Here is a 16,016-nt window from a genome sequence, read left to right as displayed (position 1 = left end):
TAAACACTTCCCTCATAATGGGAAGCCAGGACAGGAACTCAAGACGGGAGGCTGGAACCATAAACTGAAGTAAAGACTATGGAGGAATACTGCTTACTCCCTGGCTTGCTTCCAAGCCCTTGATCAGCTACCAATTTCATATAAAGCCCAAGCTCACTGCCTAGCGCTGCCCACAGTAGACTGGACCTTCCCACAACAATCAGCAACTGAGAAAGTGCTCCACAGATGTGCTTACAGGCAACCTGATGGAGGCAACTCCTCAACTGAGTTTCCCCTTTCTCAAGTGGGTCTAGCTGATGACCAAGGTTAGTTCCACAGTTGGATATGCTTGAGACAGAAAAAAAAAAAAAAAAAACCCAAAAAACAAATTTTTACAGTACTAGAGACCAACCATAAGGCCTTATATATGTTAAGCCCTTATATAGCCCTCTATACTGAGTTATTCTCCTGGACCATTAAAATAATACTTTTGTTCACAATTGGTTTGAATGTACAATTGTTGAACAAGAAGAGCTGACTGGGCTTGATTCTCGTGGAAAGCTCTGGATGCAGCTAAAAAAGCGGGCGACCTTCTTGGCAGTGAGAATACACTTTCCCTCTCATTGATATTGCCTATTCTGTAGTGAGTTTTCAAGCGTGGATTACCCCCGAAATGCAGTCACCAAGATGTAAATGTGAGGCAAGGGGATGAGACTTCCCTGTGCTATGTCTGGGCCTTGACTTTTACTGCTTTATCCTATCTGAGTCCAGAAAAATTGCTCTGAGAGCAGCTAAGACATTCCTAGTATTTCTGACAGATACCATCAAAGTCAGAAATGTGGAAATGGACACAAACCATTGTGTCATCTCACTGCGGGTAAGGTTTTACCAAGCATGAGGCACATCTGAGCTGGCCCCCTCCTGAGACACTCCAGGTTAGAGGACAAGGCTCATGAAGGAAGGATGCCCATCTCTGCAAAGGACCTGGTGACCAGAGTGGCCCAACCTCCTTGATCCTCATTCTAATGCCCTCAAGGCACGAGGGTCAACATCACAATCGATACCTTTCACAGAAGCATCAATAGAATTCGAGCATAACTTGTCTCCTGAATGTTCATAAAACATACTTATGTTTTGCTCGGAATGGCAGACAGGGACACACTAACCTTCATCCACCACCTAGAGTTCTAGACATAGCAAAACCTGACCTTAACAAGTGAAGGCAGCTTACCAGGTAGACAGCATAATCACTAAGACTCCAGCAGAGGCGTGTGTGTGTGTGTGTGTGTGTGTGTGTGTGTGTGTGTGTGTGTGTGTGTGTGTGTGTGTGTGTGTGTGTTGTGTGTGTGTGTGTGCGTGCGTGTGTGTGTGTGTGTGTGTGTGTGTGTGTGTGATGGAACAGGCTCTCATTTCTTTTGCATCTAATTTTTATTAATACAGAAGAGTGGTGGACATAATAAAGGTAGACAAAGGAAGAGAACAGCCAGGGCCAGACTGGAAAAGGTCTGTGCGACAAACCAAAGATGCTGAGTCATCATCATCTGTAACCAGCAATCCCCAGGAAGAGAGGATCTAGACAGGGAGCCAATTAACTTTTAAGGCCAGTCTTTCAAATCAAAGAGACCATAACCAATCAACCTCAGCTGTTCTGGGGCTCACGGCATTTCAAACTCCATCATCTGAGACCCAAGGCCGGATAGCACAGGAAGAGAGTGGCCTTTCTGTGTGAGTTTTAGGTGACAAGCAGATCACTGAGTGATCCACAAATGCAGACAGCAGGCCTGCTGTGGGCGCATGTGACCTCTCCCTCCGATCCTGTGTCACCAGAGGGGGAAGCTCCTTTGGGGAGACAAGGAAGAAAAAGGAAACACACTGGCTGATTTTTATAACAGCAGGCCAGTTTGTGTCCACGGATGCTTGTTGCAAATGAAAGTTAGGTTTAAGAAAAATTCTTCCTAGCTTAGTTGTCCTTGGATGTACCCCTAAAGAAGCTGGGGCCACAGCATAACGAGCAGATGAGAGCTCGTAGCAGGCTCAGCTGATCTGCTTTGATGAGTTCGTGAGTCTCTGTGCACAGTGAGTTTCTCTTTGAAAGCAGGTGTTAAGGTTCTGACAGCATGTCTATCCTTCACATACCTGGGCGGGCAGGGCTCTGTGTTACAGGCCTGACTCATTGCTGGAGGACGGTGCACCATGTCACACAGGCTGTCATTGACGGTCTGCTGGGTCTGGATGTGTAAGCACACAGCGATGGCTTCTTGATGGCCTGGAAGGTGGAAAGAGAAACAATGTGGACACAGAACAACTCACCAGGCAATGAAGAAGACAGGATCTGGGGACTTCAGGTCACTAGGACATTGCCCTTTCGACTGCATCAGAAGCCAACTGTGAGCAAACCCCAAGACTCCAGCCCTTAATACATCTTCATTCACCTCTAGACTCAGTTCCTCTCCTCTGTATGCCAAGATCTACTTACCTGGAACCATGTGGGAGCAGCCTACACTCAGAATCAGCTGCTTCCTAAAGAGAGCTAGGTATACCCCCCCCAAACTCCTCACCCCCCCACCCCCGCAGGCAAGCAAGGTGTATCTTCCCATCATGTATGATAGTTTAGCTAAGGGAAAACTTTACATGTTCTGCTAAAGAATATCATTTTTTTTTCTTTACACACCACACATTAATGAATCTCATTGTACTTTGAATCATACAATTTGAAAGCAGTTAATGATGCTTTTATTGGCAGAAATGCCTCCCATTGCACAAGCTTGTGATGGACTTTCACCTAAGTCTGCAATAACTCATGAGGCCAAATAAATGACATTCGTATCTCCATTTTATTCATGTAACGGTAAGGTGTTTGAAACTTAGAGAGCTATTAAGACTAAAGCAGCGGTAAAATAAAAGCTGAAAAGTTGGCCTGGGGGAATGGCTCAGCCGCTAACATGCTTGTTGCACAAGGGGGAGACCTGGAATTTAGATCCCCAAACCCAGGTAAATGCTCAATGGGGGTGGCCATCCCTCTAAATTCCAGCCTCTGAAGGCAGAGCTGGGACCCCACAACAAGCTGCCTTGGGGAGACTAGCCAAATTCAACAAATTCAAATCCATATCCATGAGCTCTGAGTTTGATTGAGAGACTCTGCTTCGGGGAATAAGGTGGATGACTGATTAAGATGATTCCTGAAATCACTTAGGGCCTCTTAGGGTACATGCACACATGTGTGCCCAGGCATGTGCAAATATACATATACACATGCACAAAACACACACACACACACACACACACACACACACACACACACACACACACACACCTGAGAATGGAAAGATAAAAATAGATAATTAGGTGGAAAAAGCCCCTGGGAGAGTGAATTCCTTTCCTCTGGATTCAGTGGTCTCTGTTTTATACACTGGGGACTCCAGAATGTGACATGGCCTTCTCATGTAGCAATAGCCCCTTGTATAAATGTGAACATTAACGGCATGTGTTCCCCTGGAGGCCAGAGAGACAAACCCACGTGACTCCTAAAGCCAACATTTTCAACCAGTAGTCTTTCTCTCTTGAGAGAAAAATGAAAAAATGATTAGAAATTTGGAATTGGGTGAAATAGGACTCAAACTGTATCTGATGAAAAATTTCCAGTGACTGCCTGTTATTTGAAGAACACAAACATATTCACTTTTACATCAGATGCACTTTCCATTATGTTACAAGTGTGGCCCATTCTCTGAATGCCATGTTTCAATTCAACCATTTTACAGCATTTTGCAGAAAGTAGTGTAGGGCAAAATACTTATAAGATGGATATTTTTCTTGCTCGATTCTCTCTGGTGAGTTTTCTCCCTGTCTTCATCTGCACTGTTATGCTCACCATGATGGCAGGATGCAGTCGGCAGGTACCTTCTTTGAGTATTTCACACAAGCTCTGATTATCCCAAAATGCAAGAAGACATGGCTACAGCCTAGGGTCTCTGACTTTTATATCAAAGTATCAAATCCCTTAGTAGCCTCATGGGGGAATGGATGCTCATTTCCTAGTAGATTGTGGGTTTTTTTTTTTTTAAATCTAAGAAAACTGCAGTCATATTTGAAATACATTTCAATTTGTAACGAATTCTTTAGAGAATCTATTCAGAATATTTTGGAACATTCTATGGAGACAGACTTGGGGAAGGTCTTAGAGCACCACTTGAAATCGTTTGGAAAGAATTTACAATACCCATGACATACTTTTTTGTCAACATAAAAAAGTTTAAAATGTACTAAATAATTTGGGATATTTATTGGTATAAAATATATTTTCCAGAGGTGGCCACAGAATATTTCCTAGACCACATTTTGATCCAATAATGTGATTTTAACATTACTTCTTGGGGAGGTTTGATCAAATAGTTATCTTTAAAACAGAAAAGGGTAAAATTTAAAATTTATCAAAATAAGTTCATCTTATTCTTAACAAAATTCAGGTCACTACATTTCCATGCTTAGAACGTGTTGTGAATGTGTTCAGTGAAGTTTATATAATAAATTCCTTTTGTTGCATGAGAATATATCACTCATATTTGATTTCTGCAGTGTTGTGATAAAAGTGTCATCTCTTAGTTACACACACACACACACACACACACACACACACACACACACAGAGTCATATGCCAATGACAAGGAAACATTCAAAGGCATGTTATTGGGTAATCTTTCATTGTGCAAACGTACAGTGTCCTTGCACAAGCAAGACAGAAGTGAAATATAGGTACATGTGTATAAAAATATACACTCAAAGTCTTCCTCAAGAATTAAATAAATGATGAATGTAAAAACAAAGATTCTAATAGTGGAAGCAGAGCCAATTTAAAAAAATACAGTCAGGAATAGTGGCACACTCATTTAATCCCAGCATTTAGGAGGCAGAGGCAAGCAGATCTTTATGAGTTTGAGGCCAGCCTGGTCTACAAAGTGAGTTCCAGGACAGCCAGGACTACATAGTAATACCCCATATCAAAACCAAACAAACCAAAGAATAAATAAATTTCTTTGTATTGGTTTTGATCAGTTTGAGCTAGGTTATTTACAAGTTCATACCAAACCCTCACATATAAGTGGTGTGTGTATGTGTGATATGTGCCTATGAGGTATGTGTGTATGTGATATTTGCATGTGTGTGATATTTGTGTGTGATGTGTGTGTGCACACATGTGCACCTGAGTTCATATTGAAAAAAGTAGCTAGTATGATTAAGTGCAGACTACTACAACCCTCCAGGTAATGAGAAGAGAGGAAACAGTATGTCATGGACCCAGAGAAGTTCAGTGAACAATGCCATGCTTTAGCAAATACGCACATCGCCCAGTGTCCCACACAGGTGGCTTCTTTTCAGGAGGCTGTGAAGACACAGCTGGTAAAGATTAAAGGTTGTTGAAGGCTGTTTGGCTTTATGGTGAGCATCATGAACATCATTGGAACCTGACAGGAAGTGACCAATTATATCAAGAGTAGCTGGAAAAACTACAGCTCATGGCCTGTCAAGATTTGAAGGGATTTGGAGAGAGCAAAACTGTGATGGCTAATGTACCGTGTCAGGAACACATCTCCACAGGGAGCATGTTAAAATGAGTCCAGAGTGAACTTATTCAACTTTTATTCTCTTCCACTGCCGCTAGGACTCATCAAGAGAAAGGGCCACTTTCTATATGCCAAGAGCACGCCAGGGTTAAGGTTTCCAAGATGCATAAAAAGAGGCATCTGAGGTCCTGAACTTGGAGAGAAGTTAAGTTTGGGGCAAACACATGACAGATTTCAGGGACACTGAGGTCTTGTGCTCTGGAGATAAGGGTCATGGTTTGTGTTTCAGGTTCAAGTGAACCATAAAGGCTAAGTTCCTAGATGGAATGGCCTTCTAGGAATGAGGGAGCAGTGAGTGAGAGGGGGAAATAAATGGAAGCAGCTGGGGCTCTCCTGTAGCCCAGGCTGACCTCAAACTCTGGCAGAGGATGATCTCCTGATCTCCTCACCTCTACTTCTCAAGTGTTGGGTCTACAGCCGTGTCTCCCTGCACTTGACTCAGTGAAGGGTTCTTTCTCTAAACTCCACAAGGACAGCTCCACACACAAACCAGTAGCTTTGCTATAGCCTGGAGTGAGGCACATGCCACTTTAGGGGGCTGAGTACCAAGGTGGCAGTGGTACAGAGCAGAGCTCAAGGATGGGTGTGTTCAGAGACAGATCAGGGACACTGGAGGGCAAGGATTGAGAATTCAGTCTCCAGAGTGAGGATCTGAGTCACAATGGCTCTACCACCTACTAGGGCATTCCAAGCCACCAGCTGAAGACCCCTAGAAAGAGTGGAGCACACTCATGAGCCAATAGCTCAGAGGTAGCTGCTTCTTTTGCTTTCTGACCTTCTTTGTGGGGTGACACCGGAAGGTGCTCAGGGAGGGAGCCCACTGCATAGCAAGTGGCTGGATGGACAGCTAAATCAAGAGTTATAGAACAGACAGGGTGTCAGGGGTCCTGGCTCACCACAGAAACTAGGGCTCTTTCTTGTTAGTAAAATTTCTAGCTTTCTTGGTTGTTAAATTTTCTTTTAAATCAAGTGTGTGTGTATGTGTGTATGTGTGTGTGTGTGTGTGTGTGTGTGTGTGTGTGTGTGTATGTGCATGCACATGTAGGCACAAATGACTATGAAAGCCAGATACCAACCTTGGGTGTTGTTCCTTAGAAGCCATTCACCTTGTTTCTGAAATATGGTTTCTCACTGGCCTGGGGCTCACTGATTAGATTAGTTGGCCATTGAGTCCCTGGGATCCATTTGTCTTCACCACCCACACTACCATGCCTGGCTTTTTACTTGAGTACTGAGATCAAACTCAGCTGTGGTGGTTTGAAAGAAAATGGCCCCCAAAGGGAGTGGCACTATTAGGAGGTGTGGCTTTGTTGGAGTGGGTGTGGCCTTATTGGAGGGAGTGTGTCACTGTGGAGGTAGGCTTTGAGGTCTCATAGATGCTCAAGCCCCACCCAGTGTCTCATGATACTTCCTATTACCTGCAAAATGGAGAACTCTCAGCTACTTCTTCTGAACCATGACCCCTGCCATGATGATAATGGACTAAACCTCTGAACTGTAAGTGAGCCACACCAATTAAATGTTCCCTTTATAAGAGTTGCTGTGGTCATGGTGTCTCCTCACAGCAATAGAAACCCCAAGACATCAGGACTTCATGGCTGTGCAGTCAGCTCTTTACTAAGCCATGCTCCTAGCCCCTTGCTGGTTATCTTCATTCTCCCACTTTAAGCAAAAGCTAGAAAGAAAACAGCTCTTGGACACTGGCTCCTTGCTAATTTATTCCTTTAAAAAAATCCTTAATGCTTAAACAATCCCAAGTTCCACTTCTCCTTCTAAGGAGAACCTGCGTATACACACAAGTTATCTCCTATGCCTACCCTGGCCCTGCATGATCTCTAGCCTAGCCCTGCAGGATGCCGACCCTGGCCCTGCATGTCAGCTATCCACACACAACCACCCACCCATCATGGGAGTGAACTTGCTCTGTACTGGTTCCTGGCCCAGGGGTAGGCATGAACAGAAACATTTTTCTCAGGATGCGTCTTACTGACCATCACAGTAGCTATAAGCAATCCCAGGCTGCCTCATTCTATGACACTGATTTTTACGTAAGATTGCTTTAATATATCCTTTCTGCATTTTCTAACTTATTCCATATTAACCAGTGAACCTCTTCCCCTCTTGGTGAACCAGATTCTTAGACCAAAGGTACTGTTTTAGTCACTATATCTTCCAAATATAAAAGAAGGAAAAAGCATAGTTTTGCTATTGAACGAATTCATCCCTTTCAGACTTTTGCTAATTTGCATATCTGGCTTATGTGACATGATCATACCCTTCACAATAGACCACAGGTCTATCTCTTAGGAAGGGGTTGAATACCTCCTAAACATGTCGCAGTGCAGGGCGTAAAACCAGCATACTCCCAGTCATATGTCATCTCACTGTCCTTCTCCTGGAAAGGGCCAGCCAGCTCTGGAGATATAGGACTCCGGTCACAGGCGTCAAGGAGGCAGGGTCGCTCAGTGGGCGGCTTGGGGCCTTCACACTCTTCCTCCGGGAGCTCAGTCTCAGTCTGTGTGAATGTGAGGAGCACCCGACACCTCACCTCACGCATCTGAATGCCAGGCCCACAGGTGGTGCTGCAGGTCGACCAGGGTTCTGGGATGAACCTGAGGAACACCAGAAGCCAGGAGAGGGGGTCACATGCGGTCCACAAGAGGAATGCTATGGTTCTGATGAGTGTCAATTATGTAGTGAACCTGTTTTGAAATCTTACAACCAACAGAGAGAATTCTTCATTAAAGACACACTGCTTTTGGCTCCACACAAAAATCAAAGTTCCTTGCTAAGACCAGTGTAAAGCACTATAATGTGTCTTAAGATGTAATAAATAAGCCACCATTTAGAGATAATTACATAATTTGATTTCAAGAGGGGTATTCTTGCTAGCCTTTATTCAGCCAGTCATTGGTGAACTTCCCCTTCATCACGGGGAAATAGTGTTGAACCTTCTCCAGATTTGAGAGCTCAGCTGCAGGGTAAGGCAGATGTGTGTGAAAAGAGGATGAGACTGTGATGTCCTCCTTTTGTGTTTAACAGATCCTTGGGCTTTTAGATGTTCTTGAACATAGGTGGTGGGGGGTACAAACTGGCCAGAGAGTGAAGCATTCATCCATGAGGATTGCCAGACTCTCAAACCAAACCCAGCTTGTTTTAGCTGTTCCTGCAACAGCCCACCAGCTACAAATGACTTTTATAGTTTGACACTGTTGGTGATGAAAGAGGGTGGTATTTTGTGACACACGAAAATTAAATAGAATCCACATTTTAGTGTCGATAATGAAAACCGTACCCGGGACACAGCCACACTCATTTGTCAGCCTCTCATTTATGCCTGTTTTTCCTGCTACTGGGCAGAAATGAATGTTTACAACAGATCATTTATTCTTTGTAACCTAAAATGTTTACTCTCTGGCCCTCTTCAGAAAATATGTCTAACCCTTGGACACATTCATTAAAAATGAGGCTCAGTCGGGACATGTATATGTACGACACTCTGATGCAATCCTTTGTATCACAGGATAGTAACAAGTTGACAGGAGGGTGGGGACAACTTAGTGGGTGAAAGCGCTTGCAATATGAGCCTTACAATCCCCAGGGCCCACGTACAAAGCCGGGTGTGAGGGTGGGTGGGCTATGATCCTTACAACCCGTGTGATTCTGACCCTCAGAATCCACATACAAAGCCAGGTGTGGTAGTAGGCTATCCCAGCACTCCTATCTCCAGCAAAGTGGAGAAGGAGGATGGCCCAGAAGCTCACAGGCCAGCTAACCCGGAATATGCAGCACAGTGGCAGAAACAAGTGAGTCTCTGCCACAAACAAGGTAGAAGGCGACTCCTTCTTGACTGCTACAAGTTATCCTCTGAGCTCTGTACACACTCTGTGAAATCCATGCTTGTACTTATCACACACACCACCACCACCACCACCACCCACACATATGTACATGTATGCATACACACCTACACATGAAAAAAATGAATAAAAACTTAAAAGAAGATAAAGTGACAAATGAAAGAATTCAGTGTCAGACAGATCAAATTTAGAAAACTCTGCCTTGAGTAACGTCACTCAGCAGGTGTATTTATTCCATCATCTCCCCTAAGACGATGCTTTTGACTTCGCACTATACTCAGTGAGATAAATGCAAAGTGAAACACTGTAGAAGCAGAACTCAGAGCTCCGATGTGTCAAACAGTGTCCATCTGCTAGACAGCCAGGAGAAGCTGCTGCTGAGGTGCCAAGATGCAGTTCCCACCCTTAATGTTCCAAAGTTACTATGACTCTGAACAGTGTCCTTCCCAAAGCTTCCCAAGTCCTGTATGCAGTGACTACTAAGACACTTGAGTGACTCCCCTGGGAGCCCACAGCAGTGCAGGAGTGTGGTTTACTCTGTCCTTTCGAGGACTAACATCTCAGTCTGATAATCCCCAAGCTTCCATTTACCTTGAAGTCTCTTTTTAGTACTTTCCAACTACACTTTAGACTAGCTAGTGCTGAAACTATTTTCTGCTGGGAAATACGGAAACTCGACTTCACTTGAGGAGCTGTCTCTGAAGAGAACTGTTGTCCCTGCCTCCAGCCCCACTGCTGCAGACATGAGTGTCTCTTCTCTCAAAACTCATCGACAGTGCCCTTTAAACAGCTAAGACTCATGTGTACACTCTGTCCCCTAACACGGATTATTAAAACCGCCACTTTTAGGGTCACAGGAAGAGGGAACTTAGGTAAGCCAATATTGAAGACAATCGAGACAGGAACATGAAATGGAAAGTGTTTTCAAAAATAAGGACAAACACATCTTGAAAAGGTGAATTGTGTTCCAGGAAGATGTGATAAAAAGCCTAAAGCTGTAGGCAGCACAGAGGCTGCCACATATATCCCCATGCTGGAACCCTCGGAATATGCGACTACACCATGGTCTGCAGCAAGAAGGACGCAAGTGAGGTTCCTAAGGTTATAAATATTGAGGTGATCCAGTATTATCACAGTGGACAGTCTCACCACACGGGCCTTCAGAGAGAGGAGCTTCTCAGAAGTCAGAGGAGCCAGGTGGTGGTGGTGCACGCCTTTAGTCCCAGCACTGGGAGGGGGGGGGTGCAGAGACAGGCGTATCTCTGTGAGTTCAAGGCCAGCCTGGGCTACCAAGTGAGTTCCAGGAAAGGTACAAAGCTACACAGGGAAACCCTGTCTTGAAGGAAAAAAAAAAACCCAAAAAACAAACAAAAAAAACTTAAGCCTTTATCATTTATCAATATTATTGAAACACAAGGAGTATCTGGATTTGTTTTAGAGAAGTACTCTAATTTTAATTATATGGAAAATATCCAAATAAGCAAATATCTAAAACACTGGAAGAATCGCTGCCAATAAAGGGAGATAAGGCAGTCTAATATAAAAGTAAAATAAAAGGGTAAATAAGGAAGGTATAAATATCAGGGGAAAATGAACGGAGGCTGGGAATGGTGTTGCACACCTATAATATCGGCATTTGGGAGGTGGAGGCAAGAGATGATGAGTTTGAATCTAGCCTGGGCTTCATAATCTGCCAGTTGACACCTTGTCTCAACAAACAAACAAAACAGTCAAAGAATAAACCTAATAGACAAGGTATTGTGGTTTCAAATTTATCTGGCAGTTACAAAACATAAAATTTAACTGAAAACTTTTGGGGAAAAAATTCAATATATAATTAACAAATATATCATGTGTAAATATGAAACATATATATGTAACATAAAATGGCCAGTTTCCCCAGAATTCAGCTAACACAATGTACACCTTACATGTATTATTTAATATAATTGTTATATTACCTCAATTTTATAAGTGAGAAAAGCCAACCCTTAGAAATACAAGAACATTTCCGTAATTCTATCATCTTATAAATGAAAATCTTATGCAAAATATGCTGATCTGATATAAGTAAAGCTGTGAAATACTGGGTAAAAGCCCAGTAAGATGGCGTACCAGGTAAAGATGCTTGCTGCCAAGCCTAACTCTACCTGAGTCAATTCCTGGGTCCCATATTGTGGAAGGAGAGAACCGACTCATGGAAGTTGTCTTCTGAGCTCCACACACTTGTGCTATGGCACATATAGGTCCATGCACACACACTAAAAAATAAGTAAAATTTACTTTTTTTAAATTTGAAATGTTGGGTAGATTCTGACCCCAATGATCTGAACAAATTGAAAGGATACCCTCCACCCTGGAGCACAAGACTCAGAACTGCAAAGACTGTTGCTTTCCCCAGAACTGGACTAATTTGGACCTAAATCTCTAAGGTTATTAGAGTTGGGGGCTAAAAAGACACAAAATAACCCTGAAGTTTTATAGAAGGCTGAGAATAGCCATGAACATCTTCAAGAGAAGAAGCAATTATAGAGTAGTTGTTTAACCTGATAGAAAAAAATAGAATTAAAAAGTTAAAATTGGGAACTGGAGAGATGATTAAATAGTTAAAAGCATTTGTTGCCCTACAAAAATAAATTTAATGCCATGTGGCAGTAGCTCACACCTTTAATCCCAGCACTGAGGAGGCAGAGGCAGGCGGATCTCTGTGAGTTTGAGGCCAGCCTGGTCTACAGAGCAAGATCCAGAACAGGCACCAAAACTACACAGAGAACCCAGTCTCAAAAAACAAAACACACACACACACACACACACAGAGAGAGAGAGAGAGAGAGAGAGAGAGAGAGAGAGAGAGAGAGAGAGAGAGAGAGAGAGAGAGAATAACTCAAATAATACAGTACTAGCGATGAAATATTAACTCACTAATATTAACTCACTTTTGATTTTAAACATCAAAGTGGGGACACTTGGGATTATTCAACTGTGCTCAGACAATCAATTAATTTTTGAAAGAAATTAAGTTATGCTTATTTTTATAAACTACATGGCAATGTAAAACCCTCCATGAACCAAAGATCAGTACAAAAAATATTAAATGGGGAAGGATATTTTCTTCAGTGATAATTTTTCAGTGTTAACCAAGAGAGAGAGATGGCAGCTTTAGTGTGGCTGGCGGTGAGGGAGGTGGACACGGAGTTTCTGAAAGGCAACTTGATGGCAGAAAGGCCTTCAGCGAGCCTGTCTTTTCGCCCAGAAATCTCACCCCAGCAGGGATAGCCTCAGTATAGAACTAGAAACTTGTTACTTGAGATTTGCTGCAGTTTGGTCTATTCTAGTAGGTTAAACTAGAAGCAAGTCACAAACTAGAGACCCTTACAATGTAGAACAGTAAGGATTAGTCCATTTTCCTGGTCAGAACCCTTCAACTGCTATTGACTCCAGATGAAGTCCACGCTCTTTACTGAGCCTGTGCTACCACCAACATCTGCTCCACTCTGTCATTACTGACCTCCTCCATCCTGCAGGCCTTTGTTTATACACAGAGAGTCCCAATATCCAGAAAACATGGGCCAGCCACCAAACACACATCTATGGCCTCACATATCTGCCATACAGTGTTTCTGACACCTTTGGGACATCAGGATCACCAAATCATCCTTCCCAGGAAACCATCCCTGACACCTGACAATTCCTAATGTTGTCTTATGACACTGTGGTGATTTGGATGTAATTGGCCCCCATAAGCTCGTAGGGAGTTGCACTATTAGGAGGTGTGGCTTTGTTGGAGTAGGTGTGGCCTTGTTGGAGAGAGTGTGTCACTGTGAGGGTTGGCTCTGAGGTCTCACATTTGCCCAAGTCATGCCAAGGGCTTCACACTATTTCCTATCAAGATGTAGCCAACACCATGTCTGCCTGTGTGCTACCATGTTCCCTGCCATTATGATAATGGACTGAACCTCTGAAACTGTAAAGGAGCCACCCCAATTAAAAGTTTTTCTTTCTAAGAGTTTCCATGGTTATGGTGTCTCTTCACAGCAATAGAAACCCCAACTAAGATAAACACCAATGATACAGTGTGATCTCAGAATCCCACAGTATAACTCTGGATGGAAGAAACCTGAATCCCTGTCAGCTGGCTGGAAACTGAGGCCCCTTCTCTAGCACAGGCTGGGCCTCCTTGCCCAAAATGCCTGGCACCAAAAGTTCCTCAGATTTTGAATATTTTTAAGTTTCAGAATATCTGCATACATGCAGGTCTGAACACAAATTCACTGGTTTCCTAGGTATTCTATGCATGAAACCAGAAGATAAAGTGTATCTGAATTTTGCCTGAAGCCTATCATAGGCCATTGGGTAACCTGTTGGTGCTTATACATTTGGGTTATGATGTAATTTGTACACATGGACTAGAGATGCCCGGCTGCTATGACAGTCCATTAAATCTCTCTCTGTCCATCACTGACTAGCTCTGAACCAGGCCAGTCCTTAGTCTTTCCGCACCCTGGCTTACACGGTCCCCAAACAAAGACAATTATAACACCTAGGACACTGCAAATGAAATGACTGTGATCCCTATAAGCACACTTAGAATACAATCTTCTGCCAAAGAAGCCCTCTGTGTTAGCTGTGGTTAGAAAAACAGATTCCTGAAACACAGCCTGAGTCGGTTTTAGCAAATACAATTTCCACTAACAGCAAAGTCAAAATAGCAGCGAAGAAAACATACAGATGTCTCAGTCCCAGTTCCCTGGTTTTCATATATGAAAAAACTGGAGCCAGGCTAACAAAACCACTGAAATGTTGGGAATCCCATGGAAGTGCGGGAGGCTCTGGGAAGGAGCTAAAAAAGTTTGAGGACAAATGAAAACCGCAAAGGCCATATTGACTGAGGACACATTCCACAGCTGACAGCCAGGAAGGTCAGGATGGCAGTTCCCCTGGCTTCACTTTAGAAACTAATTTTTTTTTTTTTTTAATTTTCCTAATTAAAAAAAAGTTTGTCTTTTGAACACCCACTCTCTATGTAAATTCAGAGCTCGGCCTTGGTAAACCACAGTGGTGGGAGTGTTTATCTTTTCCCGGCTGGTTTGGCAGGCTTTCCTCGAGGGATGTGAAATGCAGCTGGGACCATCCTCTCGTTTATTGTCAACAAGCAAGCAGCCCAGACCACAAATGACAGTTGTCTGAAAAGGGGGAGCTAGGAGCTGAAATACGGTGCCATTTTGTTTGGAAATGAAGGCAAGTGAACAGAATCAGAAGTGGCAGGGAACTAAAACCTTCACCCCAGCCAGCCAAGAGCAGGCCAGCAAACGCCAGGCAATGAGGAAATACAGGACTACTGCACAGAGACCTCTGCGCAGGAGAAGGCAGGGGTGGGTGGGGCAGAGGCCAGGCAACAGGTGCAGGCAGCTCGGCATTCCACAAAGCTAGGAGAACATGGAGCCCCTTTAGGAGCAAAGAGCACAGCAGCTTTGATTTGTGGTTGAGGGAAGGGGAACCCTTATCTGAGTCAGGTGGTGCTGGCAGAAATGCAGGCTTGGTACAGACATGGGAGGAACCCACTATAGCTATGGTGCATCCATTATTGCTGTCTACGAATTCATTCCAATGAACAGTGTTTTCTGAACTTTAAAGGATCTACCTGTCCCGTTAGCTCCTCCTGCCCTTTGTTTTCTATTGCTGTGATAACACACTGGGATCCAATGCAACTTGGGGAGGAAAGGGTTTAAATTCCCATGTCCCCATCACAATCTATCACTGAGGGACAAAGTGGGAACCCAAGTAGGGCAGGTACCTGGAAACAGGAACTGAAGCAGAGACCATGAAGGAATGCTGTTTGTTACTGGCTTCCTTTTCAGAGCTTGCCCAGCTTATGTTTTTATACAACCCAGGACCGCCCTGAAGGATTAGCACACCCCCCCCTCCAGTGGGCTGGGCCCTCCCACATTGATTATTAATCAAGGAAACGTCACACAAGCTTTGCGACACACCAATCTGATGGGGGCATTGTCTCAATTGATGACTCTAACTTGTGTCCAGTTGACAAAAACCTCACCAGCACTTACCCCTCAGAGGAGCCTAGAGTTCTTGTTAAAAACGCAAGTGATGCCAAGTAGGGCAGCACTTGGAAAGTAGAGGGTCCTAAGTTCAAGGCCAGCAAAAGCAACAAGACACTCCTGACTGAATTCATGGACAAAATGTAGACTAGAAATGACCAGAGTCTGGGGCTGGGGAGGTAACAGGGACTGTTCAACAGGCACAGAGTTCCTGCTAAGAATGATGAAAACACTCTCTGGGCAGGTCAGGCAGCAGCGTGAATGTTCTTGGTGATGCTGAACTCTGTATGCTTTCAGATGGTTAAAGTGCCAAGCCTTGTGTTTGAATATAAAACCGTAGGAAGAGGAAAATGCATTACTGTTGCAAAAGGAAAAAAAAAAATGGTGATGCACCACTTCCAATCTGGCCCAGAGTTTATTACAACTTTTGTTTGTTTTTTAGATTTTTGAAAAAGGGTCTCGTAGCTCACATGGCCTTGGAACTCACTATGTAGCTCAG

The 16,016-nt window shown here is 43.7% G+C and overlaps 1 protein-coding gene across 1 annotated transcript in view; it reads right to left on the bottom strand.

The window, feature by feature from the left end:
* Positions 1 to 16,016, bottom strand: part of Adamtsl3 (ADAMTS like 3) — a 291,872-nt gene that overhangs the window by 74,457 nt on the left and 201,399 nt on the right. The window contains exons 16-17 of the mRNA XM_036188825.1: positions 7,924 to 8,213; positions 2,116 to 2,245 (exon numbers count right to left, since the gene is read on the bottom strand). Coding sequence (XP_036044718.1) covers positions 2,116 to 2,245; positions 7,924 to 8,213 — 420 coding nt within the window. The remainder of the gene's footprint in view (positions 1 to 2,115; positions 2,246 to 7,923; positions 8,214 to 16,016) is intronic.

This window comes from Onychomys torridus, chromosome 1 (assembly GCF_903995425.1).
Source record: "Onychomys torridus chromosome 1, mOncTor1.1, whole genome shotgun sequence".
Taxonomy (NCBI): domain Eukaryota; kingdom Metazoa; phylum Chordata; class Mammalia; order Rodentia; family Cricetidae; genus Onychomys; species Onychomys torridus.
The sequence above is the reverse complement of the archived record's forward strand: the minus strand, read 5'-3'. Positions and strand labels throughout refer to the sequence as shown.